The following is a 19,998-nucleotide window of genomic DNA, read 5'->3' as shown; positions in this document are numbered from 1 at the left end:
ACAGAAAACCCAACAAGTCACACTAACTGGCTCGTTATTAAAAGAGACTCGTTGCAAACAAATGGGAACAACCACAATTATTCGGCTACTTTCAATGTGATTCTGCTTCTTAAACGATGATTAATCTGTCTTCATCTCTCAGCACGTGGTATGAGAGAAATAGAGTCTTGGTAAATGAAATAAGGCGTCAAAATGTAGTGTAAAATGGCTGCATTCAACAATATTGCAGTAATTAACCCAGTTTTGCAGGTTTTCTACAAGCATATAGCACCATGGATTATCCGATTAATTCATCAGTTTATTCTTATACATTAGCTGATAAGGATTAAATCATGAAACTAATGTTATTTCAGAGAATTGGTGCACATTGGCCCTGATGGATGACACTTACATCTGTGGAAATGCTACATTTTCCTAAGTCAAGCATACATTTTCATCGCTGAAAGAGCTTTCAGGGGCATTTATGTTAAAATTTGTACAATAAAACTACATTTAATCATTGATGCATGATTGTGAATCTTGCTAAAAATAAGAAATACTGAAATTTTTTAATCATCTTGTATGGAAATCATAAAAAGAGTAACCAAACTAAAAAAAACAAACAAAAAAACCCACTCACTTTCTAAAAATAATTTATGCATGAAAGAGTTAAGCACGAGCAAATAAAAGGAAAATGTGCTGTTTTGTTCTTCCCAACTTTGATAGATCTTAGAGGTGTGAAATATGACTTATTTATTTAATTATGGAAAAATGAAACTAACTAATGAGCAATATGTCAAAACACAAAACAGGATGAACGGATGGAGACAAGTTGAGAAAAGATTTTCATCTTCGTGATTACGCAAAAGGTGTTGCAACTTAATCTTGCACAGATATCCCTTTGTCCTTGTGTATGTTCAGTGTAGATTCCTATAATAATATCCACGGAACGAACACAGCAGGATGCACTTTCATCTTGTCCTGTTTTAGGCTGCAGCCGTCAGCAACAGTGAGCTCTTTGAAATCCTGTATTAAATGCCATTTTAGAGGGAAAAAAGTTAATATGCAGTGCGTAAAATATCATAAACCTGTATATAAATCCATTTGGATGAGGTCAGTATTACTTGTTGGGTACATATTCAGTTGTTAATGTAATTTAAGACAACATCAGAGCAAATTTACCCAGGGACTAATTGTGGAGTTTTATAGAATATGCATTAATTCAGCTTCACATTTACATAATAACTGTTTTATTCAGATGTGACGTGACTCAAGCCCTCAGTCATCCATCTTGTGTTCTTCTCTCTTTACTTGTCAACAGTTCAAGTTATTGAACCATCTTTTGAGTTGTTGTCTACTCTCTGAGGAGGGCTTTTAATGACAAGAGTGTCAAGAGTTCGGAACTACGACACGAAGTGCCAGATCTCTGTTTCTCATAAAAAAATAAATAAAAAAGCTAAACAAAAAAGAGAAAACCCTGTGACAGCAGCTTTGCCACAGGCACTGTGTCTTTTGTGATGACCAGCGACAGAATTCAATAAAATGACCCAGGTCGCATTGAAGCGCTGGTAGACAAGCAGCATCCTGCCCAGCGGCAAGACTCACATTAGCTTCTGCTCGTCCTGTCAGCTTAATGCATTTCCATCACATAAGAGACATTTTCCTTGAGAAAGTGCCGTGCTCCTTGCGTTGTGATTGTTCCGTGGCATAATGCACGAACTTGTGCCCCCCTCAAAGGACAGCAAAGTGTTCTTGTCAAGACACTGAGGCAGGAGAAATGTGCATGCAAGTTCATCTGGGCGTGCAGCTCTTCTGGTAACATGGAAAAGCTGAAGGGTTCAAACATGTGCTCGACAAGCCTGTGTTTACCTGATCGGTGCAATGGTTCACATCAGGACTAAATGTATTCAGAAAAAAAAACCACGCAGGAGTTATCAATAAAGGTAGACTAGCAGTTCCTGAGATGGATGCTGAAGGTGTATGTTGACCATCCAGTGTCCTTATCGCCACTTATTTCTAAAGTCAAAAACGAAGTTACTTCATGGCAGCTCTTTACATGAACTAAAATGTAATAATAATAATAATAATAATAATAATAATAATAATAATAATAATAATAATAAACTCTCAGAAGAGAACTGTTACATCTTGTAATATCATGTTAGAAGAAATTTCCTTGGCCCATGCCCTACCATTGTGACAAGGTTCATGAAAATAAGTGCATCGTACTTTTTGCATAATCAAACCATTAAATAAACCATAGACTGAGGTAAGAGACTAAACTAGAAGCACTCGGAGAGCGCAGACCTCCGCCAAGGCTGATCAGTGGCCCCCCCCTGTGGGCCCCCCCCACGCCAAGGAGGTTATGTTTTTGCCAGGGTTTGTTTGTTTGTTTGTCTGTCTGTCTGTTTGTCTGTCCGTTAGTGTGCAACATAGCTCAAAAAGTTATGGACAGATTTTGATGAAATTTTCAGGGTTTGTTGGAAATGGGCCCCCCCGTGGGCCCCCCCACCCCCAATCACCACCAAAATTTAATCATTTCTTCCTTATCCCATTTCCAACAAACCCTGAAAATTTCATCAAAATCTGTCCATAACTTTTTGAGTTATGTTGCACACTAACGGACAGACAAACAGACAGACAGACAGACAGATAGACAGACAGACAGACAAACAAACAAACAAACAAACAAACAAACCCTGGCAAAAACATAACCTCCTTGGCGGAGGTAATGAAGACAAGGTCAAATTTTAAGTATTAAAGTATCATAAAAAAGTTTTATTCATTCATTGTCCAAACCATTTAGTCCACAACAGGGTTACGGATGGATGGAGATGGAGCATCTGTCAACATATCCCATCATGCACCAGCTTCCACCCATCCGCTGCATTGATGGGTACAGTTCAGTGCAGTGTTGCAGTCTTAACTGACATGCCACATGAGGACTTTTGTGACCATCGGCTGTTTATAGCTGGTGGATGGATGAGCCACAGTGTCACCCATTAGGTTCTGAACTGCCTTTTGAAACCAGTCATTTGTTATAGTGGTCGCCATGTTGGCTTTTAGGAGCCGGAAGTGGACATATTTGGAGAAAAGGGGTGGAGCTACCGGAACCCAAGGGAGTACAGTCAGAGTCTTCGATATATATCAGAGTAGCAACATTTTCAATAGACTCCCACTGTAAAAAAAATGGTGGATGAAATATGGACCTACTTCCAGGTTCTGGAGGGGCCGGTAGTTCCTACACTGAGTGTAACACTGTCAGAACACATTCATTTCTATTGCAGCTGAACTAGCAACTCCAGCGGTAAGTTAATAAGATATTGTCATCTTTCAAATTATAGAGTGTATTTACTGTATTAGCGGACATTTATGTTGTAAATTCTGTTTATCTGTTAGCGTTTGTTTAAATTTATATCTTCACAACTGTTATATTGGATTGTCAGCTGTAGCTCTATGGTTTGCTAGCTTGACTTGCTCAGCTGTTGGGATTTAACCACTATAACCACAAATTATGGAGTTTTTAAGATAAAGTAATGTTAGCACAAATTTTGTTATCAGTGGGTTTTATTTTAGTTGTTTTGCTGAACCTGGTGGTGTTTGCTTTTGTTCGTCAGCTGAGGTCATGTGCTAATTAGGAGGAGAGTTGCTGTAGAGCTGAGCTCTGCCAATAAAAGTCCACTGAAGTTATTATTCATGAGTTAAATGAAGAAAAACTTCTGTCACTTTGCGCTCGTAAGATCCTACTCATCCTATAAGGATTCTGTTGAGTTTTGAGTTTGTTAATGTTGAGTTTTTAATGAGTTTAGCGTCCATGCTAACGCTAACATGCTAAGTTAGCTGCTATGCTATCACTGGTTAATGTCGTATTGCGTGAGTTACCAGAGCAGAGCTTGGCAGACACAGTGTTCACAGCTAACCACTGTTTTCTGCTTGTACGTCAGTCCTATAATAGTAAAACTTAAAAATGGTCAATTGTCTATCTCCTTACGAGTACAGTACAATTGCAGAATGAATGAACTTGTAAAGTTAGCACCACTTATGTAAGTAGCCTATCCAAGCTAACACCAACCTTTCCCCCCAAAATTTAAGTTTTCAAAGTAATAAAGTTAGTTCTTTCAGTGGTCAACCCCACTACTTAGAAGTATAACAGACACAGCAATACATACACTAGTGACACAACGGTTTTGTGTGGTTTATTTTGAGATTTACCCTGATCACTGCTGTTTCTCCTATTAAATAACATGGAAGTGCTCAGTTCATTTGGAACAATTAAGGCTCGCATGAACCACGTGATCACCAGAGTGGCGACATCAGAGTGTGTCGTAACTCTGTCGTAACTCTCTCTATAGGGCTCTGGGTACAGTTGGCAACAACGGTAACGGCCACATCCGGTTAGAGCCAGGGGGAAAACAAACCGGTCTGTGGTGTTAACCATAATGCTGCTATGTGCCCTTTCGCACTGCAAATAAACTAAAAGAATCACCAATTAAAGTTTTACATTTAACAAAAAAATAAAACGGAACCACAAAGGAGGACAAAAAGGCTTCAAGCGATCAGAGGATAGGACGAGTTTGGCAGATTATGGACCCAACAACAAAACGTGTGTATGTCTGCAGTCAGCAATTTCAGGTAAGATTAATGTAATGTTAAGCATTTCCAGACAATCATAGACTATGTCAGGGGTATCAGGAATATTAGATTAATTGTTTAAATGCTAGTAAGCTTTGTACTACACTTGTAATTTGTGTAGATTTCCTCGTAACATGTACATAAGTATACATTCAGTACCTACGTAGAAGTACAGATACTTGTGTACAAAAGTCTGGGTAAAGTAGAAGTACTGATTACACTTATATATGTATATAATATGTAAGTGCTGGCTCTGAAATGGACTCCAGGCATAAAATAAAAAATATAGCCCACTTAAGGACATTTCTATTGCCTGTTTCTGTGCAAAGCTAAAAGAACCTCACATCATATTGGACCAACAACAGGATTAATTTGTCTGTTTAATGTCAGGTACTGAAATTATGCTAAATTTAATTCATCATATTTATAGCAAGTGATATAGTCCCTCACCAGGTGACTCGATTAAGTAGCAGAAGATGTGTGTAAATGAAACTTCTAGTCTTAGAAAATGTATGGACACCAATCCCATCCTAGTGGATTTAATTTTTTAATTTATCGATCCTTGTCAGAAAGCAATAGCGACTTAAAGTACGTCATGACAACTTGTTAACATTAGCAAAACAAGTTGAAATTCCGTGTTTTTACATGATAGCGGATGGGGGGTAAGGATTGTTTTCCCCCTCGGGTTTCCCTGCCCCCAGCTGTGACGTCGTTGCTGACTGTATCTTTCTCACTCACTTAGTAAAACGTCATCAAGCGCTGTGTAACAAAATCTTTTTACAGTCTTGTCAGTGAACATATAAGGACAAGTTGAGTTGGCTATCAAGAAAACTATTTTTTAAAGTAAAGTCCAGTTTAGCAGGTCGATCTAAACTATCTATCACCTCTCATTAACCGAGGAAAAATTTAAAGTTGGACCACCAGAATGTTTAGTAGAAGGTCCCATGAATGCAAATGGAGCAGAAAAAATATTATCTAAGTAGTTTTAAAGAGCAGTTCTGCACCCTGGGACCAACTCCTGTCAGTACCAAGGGCGCTGACAGGAGAATTCACCTAGCATACATGATTTTGATAGAGGCAGAAACCTACACAGCACAGAGAGAACATGCCAACTGCAGAAAGGCCCTGGTCCATTTGAGAATCAAACTCAGAACCTTCTTCAAGCCACAGCACCACCTCCTTATTGTATAGGATAGTGTCCTCTGTCTCAAATGACCAACATCCTCTATAAACATACTTTAACATACTTCCCTTTTGGCTTCACTTTCAAGCTGCGGTCCTTGACCCTGTTCAGAAGTCTTCTCACTGCTTGGCTTGAATTTCAGACTAACCACAGCTTTCTGTACTGTACAGCTTTCTAAATTGGCCAATCAATCCCATAGATCATTTTCTGGGTCTGAATAGAGACAAACAGCTTAAAGAGTATAGAACTGACATTTACTATTCATTCATGGCTCTTCATTCAGCACACACTGACTTTTTGCAAAGCAGGCCGTTATTGCAAATGTATTTTTGATGAAAACTCTTCTGTATATATGTGATTACCCTGATATGTCTGTAGCCATCTTCATATTACCAGGGCTAACGTTAGCACCATTTGACTGGTTTATTGGAAAGACCGGCGTCCCTGTTGGTGGGATGCTCCTCTCTTTGTTGGACTGGCCTTTAGACTCACAAAGAATGAAGGATAAAAGGAGAAAGCACTTTTTTTTTTCCTGGGGCATCACTATCTTCTGCACTCTGTGATAATCCTGGCTTCATGCCCGAGGGCCTGATAGTTACCATGATTTTCCTCTATATTCCAATATACCACCCTAGAATTACCACTCGGCCTTTGTGTATATTTAGTCACCACCTCAGTTTTAGACCCGACACTCTTGCTCTTTTTTTTCTCTTTTTTTTCACAAGCTATTTTATACACCATATGTCCACTTTGGCTTGGATGCTAAAGATTGCCTGGAGAGCTGGAAGCACAAGAAAAGAAAGGCAAATGTGGAAAAAGGAGAAAACAAGCTGTTTTCTCCTTTGCATAGGCTCTCAGTTTTAAAAACGCGAACCCAAACAAATGTAAATGCGATGAGTTACAACAAGTCATACATTTTGATAAATCCTACCCAGATATTCCTGAGATATGAGATATGTGTTTGTGTGTTTCCTAACCCTTATTACATAACGGAGAATTGAAACGGAGGTAATTTCTCAGGCAAACAACCAAGCAGTGCTGCGAAATACAGCGAGGTCAGTTTGCCCCCAAGGCAGGACCGGAGCAGCAGTTATTAATAACGAAGGAAGAGGAAAAGAGAGTGGTGCACTCGCCTCGTGTCCACTGAGAGCCTGCTTATAGTAAAACCAGCTCCGGTACACCTGGAGAACATGCCACACCAGCAGTATCTGCAGATGTATGGGAGTATGCAGAGGCCTGAAAAAGGACAATGTGAGCAGTGGCTTCTTAATGCTGACAATGATTAAGTTTTGCAGAATCACGTCCTTAGCAAAAAAGAAAAAAAAAACTATAAATATACAAAATAATGAGCAGTTGAAGAGTTAGTATATGTTTAACCCTTTCATGCACGAATTATGAGAACCTTAATCAAAATTTTTTCCTAAGTGTTTTTATTCCTCTTTAGGCATGAAAAAAACAATGTGATTGAAAACTTTCTTCTGAAAAATAAATAAAAATAAATAAATAAAATAAAAATAATCAAAACAAATTTAAAAATACATAAAAAACAATAATGAAAAAAAAAAAATTCTTATGAACCTATTTTTCATGAAGTTGCAAAAATGTCCACTCAATTGGACACCATGTGTTTAATTTTTGACGCACAGAAACATGTATTTACTGATAAATTGTGTGAAAACTATGGGGAGGGCTTATGATTCTGGGGGTTTATGCTCAGGAGAGATCTACATAATGTTACCAATTCATGTCAGAAAAGATATGTAGTGTATTAAAACTTTAATTTGTAACTTTTAATATGTGTAAAAAACAAAACAAAACAAATAAAAAAAAAACAAAAACAAAAACAACAACAAAATCCATGAATATACAAGAGAACAGCTGTAGAATAGCTGTCCACCGTAGTGACTAGTATGCATGAAAGGGTTAATAAGGAGAAATCTTTGCCATTATGGGTTTATTTACATGTATAATCTGTTATATGGTGTGTTTAGATGGATATTTTCACTGAGGAGCTTCTATTTAACCTGCTAGTTATTATAGTTTGGCTTTTGGGTTTAGCCAGCTTTACTAGTGCATGGGTAATTTGACTTTTAAATTACTGTCGTTTGTGTTAGGAAGGATGACAGAATTAATGGGTTCACGTAAATTACAAAACCATAGATTATTAAAGCTTAACTCTGCCTGCCCCCCGAAAAAAAAAAACCTTGCAGAGGCTATTTCGTTGGATGAACGTTGGCATTGCCAGAGGAGGAGGAGGAGAGAGCGAGAGCCCAGCGCCGGTCCAATTCATAGGCTTTGTTGGTGGGAAAACCGATTGGCCACCTATTTAAAAAAAAAAACACTAAATACGTAATATTTTACAAAAATGTTATCAAGGCAAAAAAAAATAACAGAGAGAGCAATAATCACCCAAAAGTGTAAAGTAAGAATTATAACAAAAAACCCACAAAAGACAAAGGGGGAAAAATAAAGGTGGGTCAGAACATAACACATATCACTGTTCAATCATTTCGATGGGCCGGTTAAAATGAGTGGATGGTGTTTTTTCAGTCCTGTCCCTTCCACAGGTGACTACATTTTCTATTTTTGTGTTAGAGCATTTAATTAATTGGTTGTAATCGGGATGTGAAGAGGATTTTAAGCAATAGAATAAAAAATGCTCCAGGAAAACATTTCCCACCCCACCTTTAACTGATATTGTGTTCACTGCTATGTACTTTTGTTCCCAGCATATGTGGGTGTTACTATCAGTGATGGAAGACATACTCTGATTCCCGAACTGTGAAAATATCAGTATTATAACCTCGCTTAAAGAAAAAAGATTGTATGAAAAGTTAGGAAAAGTCAAAGTAGTCACTGCGCAGTAAAATGGTCAGTGTCACTTTGATGCTTTAGGATTCACTGTAGTTGTATTTCACTGTACATATTTACGGTTGAGTTCATTCAACTACTTTGTACACTGTTGACCTGTTTAATCTAGTACATCTGATCTTTGTAGCACCTGTGCTCAAGCATATACCTGAAAAAAGTCACCTTTTCGTGAGGTTAATGAGGGCATTTTCCAGCACATTCAAGGGGGTTTTATTTAACTTTGTAAGGAGGAGATTTTTGTTTTTAACCCATAAAGGAACAAAATTAATCTTAAAACGAACAGTAGCCAAAGTTAATGTCAGGAAAGTGGTTTGACTGGGGTGGAAAGAAAAGACTCCCACAGTTTTAGGATCTGGACAGTAGGTACTCACAACACTTTTATAGTGCATTAGGACAGACAGACAGACAGACAGACAGACAGTCTCTTATAGTAGTCTTTATTGCATGACTTATTTCTCCTAAGTTTGTGGAATTTCCCACTGGGATGAATAAAGCGTCTCTAATCTAATCTATGTAACATTTTCTTTATCAGAACTGTAAAATGAGTAACATGAGATGGTATATAACAGGAAGGAGTCTTACTTTAAGAACATATCACAGGTAATAACCATTAATAGCTAACAGTGCCTACTCAGGGATTTTAGCAAAGTAATACTGGAGGCAAAATGCATTAATAATACACATCATAGTATGTTAAATGAACGCTTATTATGCAAAGAAACAATATGAAATGGAAATCACCCCTAAAACAGAAGTGACATAATAACCTCAGTAGAAATATAAACCAATCTCAGCATTAAAACACAAATCCTCAAATTTGGAAGACCAAAGTTTTCGTTTTATTCTCTTTGAAATCTGCTAATCCGAACAAAATGAAACCCGAGTGAATGTCAAAGCTCCAACAGGCATAACAAGAGTAAAGGTCATCATAAAGTCAGCCCCTGATTTATTTTCAGAGAAGCAGCTCCTGGTTTTTGCCTGATTTAAAAGATTATCCTACTGATTCAATATTACTCTGTCAGAGGAGAGTTTGTATTCGCTATATAAAGTATTTATATTATACCCACAGATTTATTTACCTCTTGGGCCAGCTGGTCTTTATGCAAATATTGTGCATCTGTATGTGAAAGTACGAGAAAGTTAAACAAGCTGGATCAGAGAAATTTGGACTTCTATATCATCTAGGTGTCATGACACAAGTCCTGGTGAGATACAGCTCTCAAGAGTTCTGCAGGAAAGTTTCAAGTCAGTATAGATTTTCTAACAACGCTTGTCCTCAGGCTGTGTCCATTTTGAAGTTTGCCAGCAGGGAAAGCTCATATGTAGGCTGAGGTCGAACAGAGACAGTTCACGGGTCTGTGTCGAGCTGCATATGTCTGAAATGCTTTGTCTGGTACAAAATAGACAGCATAACTTTCTTTATGACTTTTATTTCCTGTCCACACACTTATGCAGCCACTGATTTGTCTCATGTGCAGTAACTTTCAGTGAGGAGAGACATTTGCCACAGTGGTGAAAAGAGAATCAGAGACACTGACCTTCAGAATCAGAGACACTGACCTTCTCCTCCTTGAGCTTTAGACGGCTAAGTAAGTGTAAATCCTCAGCAGCCCCGATAGAAGTTCCCTCCTGACTCTGCAGACTCAACTGTAGCTAAGACTTCAGCCCATCTGAGCTGCTGCTGCTGCTGCTGACTGTTTTGTTTGTGTTAAGTGATCTCTCGCCAGTTTGTCTTCTCTTTGATAGAGTCACTTTCCGCTGAGTATTGTTTGGCATAAATTAACATTAACATCATGGATTCAGAAATGAAATATCAGTCAGTTATATATCGCATTCCAATATCGGCCTGGGTCTTTGTAGAAGGTGCCAGGCCTGTATTTGAAGGAGGCTTTTATTTGTTAAAAGACTTGAAATGTTCGGTAACACTTTATAATAAGTGCACACTATGAAGCATTAGTTAAGCATTAACAAATACGGAATTCATTATTTATAAAGCATATTTCTGACATGAATACTCTTTAGTACATGGTTTATAAGCACAGCTATAAATGTTTTACTCATCATTCATAATCATAATCCTTCATCATTCAGTCATGCAGTTTGTTTTAATAATCCCATGTGCTTTGTCTTTCCTTTGTTAGAATAACTCAGACTTTTGTGAGTCTTTAGGCATTGCCAACCTTTAAATCTCATTTGTAAATGCTTTAAATGTCATAGATAGTGCACACTTTAGATGAGCTCACACCATAGACTTAATTAATAAGTAGTAAGTGCTTTATAACTACCTGAAATAATGGATTCCTGTATTAATAACTGTTTATAGGACAGTTATTGGAAAATAAATGTGTGAGTTAGTATAAAATACCCACTAAAATATTCACTAACCATTAGTACATGTCTGAATAGTGTATGTGCGAGCATAAATGTACATCATAACTGGTTTGTAAGTGATGCAGTACAAAATTTTTAAATGCTGAATCCATAATTTATAAAGTATGAAAATACAATCATTAAGCACAATGTGGATGAGCTTATTAATGACGAGTAAAACCATTATAACTTTGCTTATAAACCCTATATTAATGAGTATTCATGCCAGAAATATCCTTTATAAATGATGAATTCAGTATTTGTTAATCCATAACTAATGTTCTTATTAATGATGAGTAAAACTTTTATAACTGTGCTTATAAACCATATATTAATGAATATTCGTGTCGGAAATCTTTATAAATAATGATTTAAGTATTTGTTAATGCTTAACTAATGCTTCATAGTGTGTACTTATTATAAAGTGTTACCAAATGTTCATATTTAGTACCGAACTTTGTTTGTTTCTGCTCACATTGCAATGTTAAAATGCACCTCTCTACAAATAACTGTTCCAAAATAAATGCCCTGTATGGTTTCAGTGTTATTCACACTGCCCTCACTCGACAGTTTGGCTGAAAGTGAGACACACACCTGCAGTGACTAGTGTTAGTGGGCAGTAACACTTCAGACGTTGCTCAAAAATGTATTAAATAAAGACAACATTATGCTTATTTGGCAGAATATTATAACACCGGCACCAGAAGTTTAGCATATTATTTTTTTTTTTCCTGGCCTGTATTTGAGGACGTCATATTTGTGTATTTTTTGTGTATTTATGGGTCGATCTTGCCACTGGCTGTTATTGTATTGTATTTGTATTGTATTGAAATTGACTCTAGGTTTTTATGTGAGGAAATACAGGGCTTTTGTCATTAATTCTATATATCAGTTACAGCCATTACATTCTCCCTTGAGCTTTAAAATGGCTGAGGTAATGGAAATTCCCACCATTTAAACATCCCCCGCTTTGATGTTTGATCCGTGAATGAATGTACACACAGTATGAGGTCAAATCATTTCTCTATTCAAGGTACATGATTGCTTATGGGAAGTTTGTGTGCTAGGATCCAAATATTTGTTTATTCTAACCTAACTTAACCTAACCTAACCTAACCTAACCTAACCTAACCTAACCTAACTAATCGATTGCTAAGTGAACACAGGTTTTGTTTGCCTACACCCATGATATCACCTACATCATACATACACATACACATAGGTTTCAGGTTAAACATTTTGCAAAAATCCTTATGTACAATGTGCAAAACCACACTACTGTTAGCTCAGAAATGCAGTTAGCTAATGTCAACAAATGTCTACAATAAAGCCTCCAACTCAAATTCATGCACAAATCTATATTTTCTTGTACTTAATACTTTTAATCCATTACATCTCATAAGGAGATATTATGCTTTTTACTACATTCGCTTTAGTTACTTCACTAAAACATTTCAGAGATGTGTGAATTTTAACAGCCCCAAACAGTGAATTTTATTCGTTAACTCACGTGGTTTCATATTAGTTAAATGTTGAAGCAATATCTGAACAAAACAGAAGGTTAGAGAGATGGTACAAGAAGTAAAATAAGATTTGTGCATGAGAACTCTGCTTTTTCTTCTCTGCCCTCTCATTAATCATGTAGCTAATCATGAGTCATCAGATTTGTCTGGTGTCCCTGTATAGAAGAGTGGATCTAAAGTAGTTCAAACAGCTCCGTCCTCAGCAAAAACAACAGTAGCATCATGAGATAAAACAGATACTCCACTATTAATAATTTGAAGATGTCAAATTTAACTACATTTGGCTGCTTATTCTACTGTTCCGTATGGATGTTCCATGCAGGACTTGTGCTTTAACCCACTAAACGCTTCTTATATCACTGCTACGTAGTCTATGAATACACTGTTATTGTATGTTTTATTAATTTTCATTTTTATGTACTTTTCTAGGAATAGAACCTGCAAAAACATGCTGCAGCCCGCAATATATTTTTAAATGCCCGAAGCATTTATGTCACTTTTTTAAATTTTTTTTTAGCAAGAAGGACTACATTGCCACAGCTCAGTCTGCACTACTGACATTCTTACAGGCTTAATGATATGCTCCTGTCTTGCAGGGGTGTGGTACGAGTGGACATTAATCTGCAGGATGTTGATATCGACCAGTGCTCCACTGACGGCTGGTTTGCAGGAACCCATCGATGCAACCTGACCACTATGGAGGTGAGTGTGCTGAACGAGTGGATTAGACACAAGATTGATTTGCTCTGTAAAACTGAACTGTAACGTACACGCATTGAGTCACATCACCACAAGGGAGTCAATGGAAAAGCACTAAACCTGTACGTCCTGTGATAAATGGACGGTGATCAGATTCTTCTTTAATGATATTATTACAACAAATGACCTCTCAGAACATACAGGCTGCCATTTAGAGTTTGAAAATCTTACTTTAATATTCTGTTATAGATTGCATTCTTCAATACCAATGAAATAACCTAGATATATTGCGAGTTATAGCCTCTTGCTTAACCCTCTGGTATCCGGGTGCACCTTTTAGGCACACTTTGCACTTCGTTTTAAAAAACTTCATATTATTTTTTACAGTTTAAATAAGGTTAGAATTCAAAAGTTGCTCATTTTTGCATGATCTTTAAAATTCTGGCCACCAACTAAGATTTACACATTGTAAACAAAAGATAATTACAAGACTAACATTTGTCTCCCAACTGTGCCTAAAACACACTATTTCTTCCATTATAACCACTGTTTTTGATACGAAAGCCATTAAGGCATAAATCCTGCTTTTACTGATATCTGGGCTTCATTTGAGAGGTGAGGGTCTAAATTAAGTTATTAACATTGTTAATGTTGCTGTTAATCATCGAAATATGCCAGGCTGCAAAAATCTAATAATATGTAATCCAATTTTTATGTAGTATTTTGAAAAAAACGAATTTTTTGTGTTTTTTGCATCAAAAAATGTAGTGATATCATGATGAAAAGAGATCATTTAAAGGGTTAAAAAAATGTAAAATGAATGATTATTTGATATGTAGGATTAGGGCTGACCTTGATTTACAAAAAATAAAAACAAATTAGAGCAGAAAAATAAATCAGTATATAATATTTAATAGTTTGATTTATAGGTGTGCATTTTTGGCACACTTGGTGACAGATGCTAGTATTTTTGAACATTTGACCTAGCGCCAAAAATAATCATGCAAATTAACCAATGTTGGAGTTAATATTGACATATGCCAGGCTGCAAAAATCAAATAATATGTGATCCACTTTTTATGTAGTGTATTGAAAAAAAAAAAAAAAATTGTGTTTTTTGCATCCAAAAAAATGGTTTGTTTACATTACAAACACGGCATTTAAAGGGTTAAAAATGTGACAATTATTGAGTATTTAGTATTTTTATTTATGGTAAGTAAATAAAAGTTGTTGATGAAATAGAAAAAACTGTAAAAGAATTAAAAACAAACTGTATGCAAATTTTTTTGACATTATTCCAGAAGTGTGCCAAAATGGCACACTTTGTGCTTAGTAAGGGCCTTGCTGGACGGGATACCGGAGGGTTAAAAAAAGGACTCAGTGTTCTTTCCTTCTCTCTGCAAATAGTGACATTAAAATAATGCGATGTCTTTATAAATTCATCTGTCAGTGTGTCGAGTTTGCTGTGAAGAAATATGTTTTGGTCACATTTCACGCTTTGCTAAATGCACCTGTACCTTGTCTCAGTTATCACCTCTGTCAAGGTCATGTTCTTATGAAGTATGAGCTGTTTGTTTGCCTCAACTGCATGCATAGCGTTGCATGAAACAAGGTGGATGGATAGACGCGGCCAAGGTTTACCGGTATTCCAGCAGACACATCATTTTTATTTATTTTGTTAGACATTAGGCAATAACAAAGATTTGGGGACCGGGTTGTTTACAGGGTCAACAAATGCATTTAAGTTGAAATTGAAGTGATGGGGGGCAGAAAATGAGAGTGAAAATAGCCCTGGTCATTTTTATACTGATGAAAAGTAGCCCATGACGAGGCTTTGGGACATTTGTGCAGAGCTTTTGGACAATATGATGAAACTGTAAGTGACTGTACTCTTTTTAGAAGATATAAAATATGTACGTCTCCATTTGTAACAGTTGGAAATATTTCACATCATTAAGATTTCTGCACAGTCTCAGTTTGGTCAGAGAGTTAAATTACAGCTTATATATTCAATTATTTGGTGATAAGATTATTTTAATGGGTCAGATGGCAGTTACATGCATGTTCAGTCAACACAAGTTAACAGTTGACTACATCTAAAATGGTCTATTGATCTATAGTCAGTAAAGTAAAACATTCAATAACTTTGGAACTAGTAATGGTATAATTACATTTAAACGTTTAGTAGGGGTGTAAGAACATATCAGTTCTGCAGTATATTGCAATATTTAATTTCACAATACTGTATCGATATTAAAAAGTACTGTAGGTGTTTATTCAAATGCAGATATTGCGGAGGTTCATTTTTGTTTTTCTTTTTTTTAAATATATTATTTATTATTATTTAACTCTGTTTTATTAAATAATGGTTATTTGAAGCATCTGAAAAGGTCTTTTTACTGTCTGAGAGGCATCTTTTGTTGGGATTGCATAAAAATAATGTTATGATGTTAGTTATGAACTAATAGAATAGGGACATTTGAACAGGATCTTAAACTGTAATGTCTGTTAAACATAATTTAAGTTTTAACAGAGGAACATTTTGTGATATAGCATCAGATTCTGTTGTGATCAAATAAAAATGTCTTTAGGATTTGTGCATATTTCTGGTGTAATTCAATTCTTCCAGGAAAAAAATCTTTTAAAGATTTAGAAACAAACAAAAGCATTGCCTTTTTAACAGTGTCATGATATATCGTGATATATCATATCGTGACCCTAGTATTGTGACTTGTATCATATGGCCAGATTCTTGCCAATACACAGCCCTAACACTTAGTGTAAAATACAGTTTCTCAGCCTTTCAGTGGCATCAGATATATCTCATTTGGAGTTTCTGGTTCAGAGACTCTGTTGTGGATGTGGAAACACATATATGTTCTGCAAAGCTGATTCATCAATAAAACCCTTGTAGTTGCTTATTTTTAGGTTCATTTAATGATACTGACCTTTTACTTTAGTTGTCTTTGTTCTGATATAACCTTTAGTTTTATGAACATCTACAAGGTCAGTCAAATATAGAAAAATATGTGATTTTTACTGAAAAATGTAGGGAATAATAAAGACTGTACATCACTTAGGACTGGTTAAATGTAGAGCAGGGGTGTCAAATTCATTTTAGTTCAAGGGCCTCATTCAGCTAAATTTGATCTGAAATGGGCCGAACCAGTAAAATAATATTACTAGAAGCACTCGGAGAGCGCAGACCTCCGCCAAGGCTGATCAGTGCCCCCCCCCCCCCCCCCCCCCCCCCGTGGCCCCCCCCCCACGCCAAGGAGGTTATGTTTTTGCCAGGGTTTGTTTGTCTGTCTGTCTGTCTGTTTGTTTGTTTGTCTGTCCGTTAGTGTGCAGCATAACTCAAAAAGTTATGGACAGATTTTGATGAAATTTTCTGGTCTGCGCCCCCCCCCCCCCGTGGGCCCCCCCACCCCCGATCACCACCAAAATTTAATCATTTCTTCCTTATCCCATTTCCAACAAACCCTGAAAATTTCATCAAAATCTGTCCATAACTTTTTGAGTTATGTTGCACACTAACGGACAGACAAACAAACAAACAGACAGACAGACAAACAAACCCTGGCAAAAACATAACCTCCTTGGCGGAGGTAATAATATATAAATAATGTCAACTTCAAACTTTTCTCTATGTTTTAGAGGGAAACAAGTACATTTACATTATGAAAAGGTTTACATCTATAAACTATCCTTTCAAAAGATGTGAATATCATGAACAAACTGAAAAAATAAGTGTAATTTTAACAATATCACACTTCAATTTATCATTTACACATGTACATTATAACTTACAGATCACAGCGGATCTACAAAAACACAAAACATTTAATAACAGGCAGAATCTTGTTAAAATTGTACTTACTTCTCTTAAGAAATTTCAGGTTGTTCATATTTGTTCAGGTTATTCACATTTTTTCCGAAATTATACTTTGTTTTAGTGTAAATACATGAAAATATTTACATTTACAAAGAGAAAAAAGTAGAGTTGTCATTGTTTATATGTTATTATGATGGTATTTTACTGAATCCTGCACATTTGAGATTGAATTGATCTGACTGTTGAACCTGAACTAAAAGGATTGTTATTATCAGTGTAATTATTGTATTTCACAAATTCATCCCAGGGGCCGGACCGGACCCTTTGGCGGGCCGGATTTGGCCCCCGGGCCGCATGTTTGACATCTGTGATGTCATACCAACATTTGGTAGATGGGAAATGTAAAACTAGGACTGAAAATGAAGCAGAAAGTGAAGTGGGAGTGCAAAAGAAAGTTCTTCAAAGGTCTTTAATGATGATCTACCCTTTGTTTCTTTCGCTGTGACCAGGGACTGGACCATGGACCACAATGCTTCCTTCAGACAATCTGAGTAGTTAGTAGCAATAGATTTTGAAGAGGTGCTGTAGATCAGACTACTTCATAATGCATGTGATGTAATGGATTGCACTGAGCGTCCTTTAATAATTAACCACTCTCTTTGTCTGAGTACTTCCATCTCACTGTGGACAGTCAATGCCATAGACTTTTGACAGAGTGAGCATATGTGTGTGTTTGTGTGTGTGAGAGGGATACATTGTTAGTGGTATAGATTTTAGCTGGGTTTGCAAAATAATGATCTCTATGTGCTTACAGTGCAGCGGTGTGTTAGAAGTATGTTTGCTCACAGCTGAGTGATGAAAGCCGTTGTGGTCATTGCAGGATGTGTGTTGTCTTGCATGACAGCTCTCTCATGTCGACATGCTCATTATCATTGTATATGTGTGACACAGATACAGAAAGCTGTAGAGATTTCAAAGTAGATTTAAAGGTATAACGAGTAACATGTTATCAGTGTCAAAATATCTACAAGAAGATTAGGCTTATGTTGTATTTTTTATGAACTTGGGCACTTCATATAAAATAAGATGTTTGTATCGATGTTCAAATCTAGAGAAATATATACTTTTATTTAACTCGATTGCCTTTCAGTGTCGTCATATTCCTACAGGGTGGGGAAGCAAAATTTACAATATTTTGAGGCAGGGATTGAAAGACAGTGTATGACCAATTAGTTTATTAAAAGTCATGAGAATTTATTTGCCACAAGAAAATTTACATAATAGAAAATGTTTTTATTCTATGTGTCCTCCCTCTTTCTCAATAACTGCCTTCACACGCTTCCTGAAACTTGCACAAGTGTTCCTCAAATATTGGGGTGACAACTTCTCCCATTCGTCTTTAATAGTATCTTCCAGACTTTCTCGTAATAGTTTTGCTCATAGTCATTCTCTTCTTTCCATTATAAACAGTCTTTATGGACACTCCAACTATTTTTGAAATCTCCTTTGGTGTGACGAGTGCATTCAGCAAATCACACACTCTTTGACGTTTGCTTTCCTGATTACTCATATGGGCAAAAGTTTCTGAGAAGGTATGGATAATAGTGTTAGGTATGATTATGACATCAATACAGTATATGTTTGGTTTCAAAACAATTGACGTAGTGCCTGCTGAGAAAAAAAACAAGTAAATGTTCATTGTAAATTTTGCTTCCCCACCCTGTAGAGTCGTGGAAAAAATTATTAGACCATCAAAAGTCATCAAAAACAATGTTTACGCAATCAAGTACTAACTACTTTGTGTATCATGTGACTAAAACAGACAGAAAAGAAAACATGGAATGCCTAAAAGCACTGTTTTTGGCAGTACAGTGTCATAGCTATTGATGTAAGAACTGAAGTGATTTTGGTTATTATCAAGAAAACATGGAAAATGGCTAGATATCAGCTCTGAAATTAAACTTATATGAGCCAATTTTGTTGTTATTGTTATATGTGTCCGAACAAATGTACCTTTAGTTGTACCAGGCATTAAAATGAACAAGAAATTGAAGAAAACAAGAGGTGGTCCAATAATTTTTTCCGTGGCTGTATTTATGGTGAAACTGTCATGTTGCCACAGACCCCTCCCTCAAACTGATTGTATGCACCTGCTAGTACCGCACCTGAGTCAGATCTGCATTACGAGCCTATTTAAGAGGCTCCCCTGCTCAGGTGCAGTGCTGGAACATTCTGCCATTTCTGCTCCATCTGCTACCACCACTACTCCACAGCCCACCACAGACCCACCACGGACTCTGACTGTTATCATCCCTCAGGTTTTTTTTTTGTTGCTCCATGTTCACGTTTATTTTCTGTTTAATAAATCACTTTACTCCTTCTCTCCGTCATGACAGAAACTCCATAAACACCAGGCAAAAAGTCAAAAGCATATAATGAAAGTATGAATAATATCAGTAAGAATGGAGTATTTTGGTCAGTATCCATTTGTTTTCCAGAATTTTTAGCAAAAAGTAGTTGGATTCTGCCAAAATTCGGCCGTGACAAAGTAAGGGAAAACTTTCACCAACCCGTGTACCATTTTGGCCGTGCTTTTGGGAAATTAACCGTGCAAATCACGGGCGCAAATGTCTGCTTGTCACAGTCGTAATGAACTATCCACACATTCGACAGTAGCCACAATTAACAGAAACCTAGCCCTCCACAGGGCTAACGTTATGTTAGTAAGGTACATTAACGTTAATCTCATGGATTTGCCCTACGTTCTTTTTATTTTATCTTGGGTTTCCGCTCGATTCTGGGTGTCTTATGAGAAGATGTTGCATCACAGATGTGCTGTTGTAGTATGGAAGGACCGTGTTAAAATGGATACATGTCACGGTGTTCACCTTGCTGTTCAGTCTGAA

At 36.6% G+C, this 19,998-nt stretch overlaps 1 protein-coding gene across 1 annotated transcript in view; it reads left to right on the top strand.

Annotated features, from left to right (window-relative positions):
* LOC115411049 (probable G-protein coupled receptor 158) overlaps positions 1-19,998 on the top strand; it is a 127,312-nt gene that overhangs the window by 10,038 nt on the left and 97,276 nt on the right. The window contains 1 exon segment of the mRNA XM_030122994.1: positions 13,155-13,260. Coding sequence (XP_029978854.1) covers positions 13,155-13,260 — 106 coding nt within the window.

The sequence above is a fragment of the Sphaeramia orbicularis genome, chromosome 20 (assembly GCF_902148855.1).
Source record: "Sphaeramia orbicularis chromosome 20, fSphaOr1.1, whole genome shotgun sequence".
In the NCBI taxonomy this organism is placed as follows: Eukaryota; Metazoa; Chordata; class Actinopteri; order Kurtiformes; family Apogonidae; genus Sphaeramia; species Sphaeramia orbicularis.
This window is presented reverse-complemented; position numbering and strand designations above follow the sequence as displayed.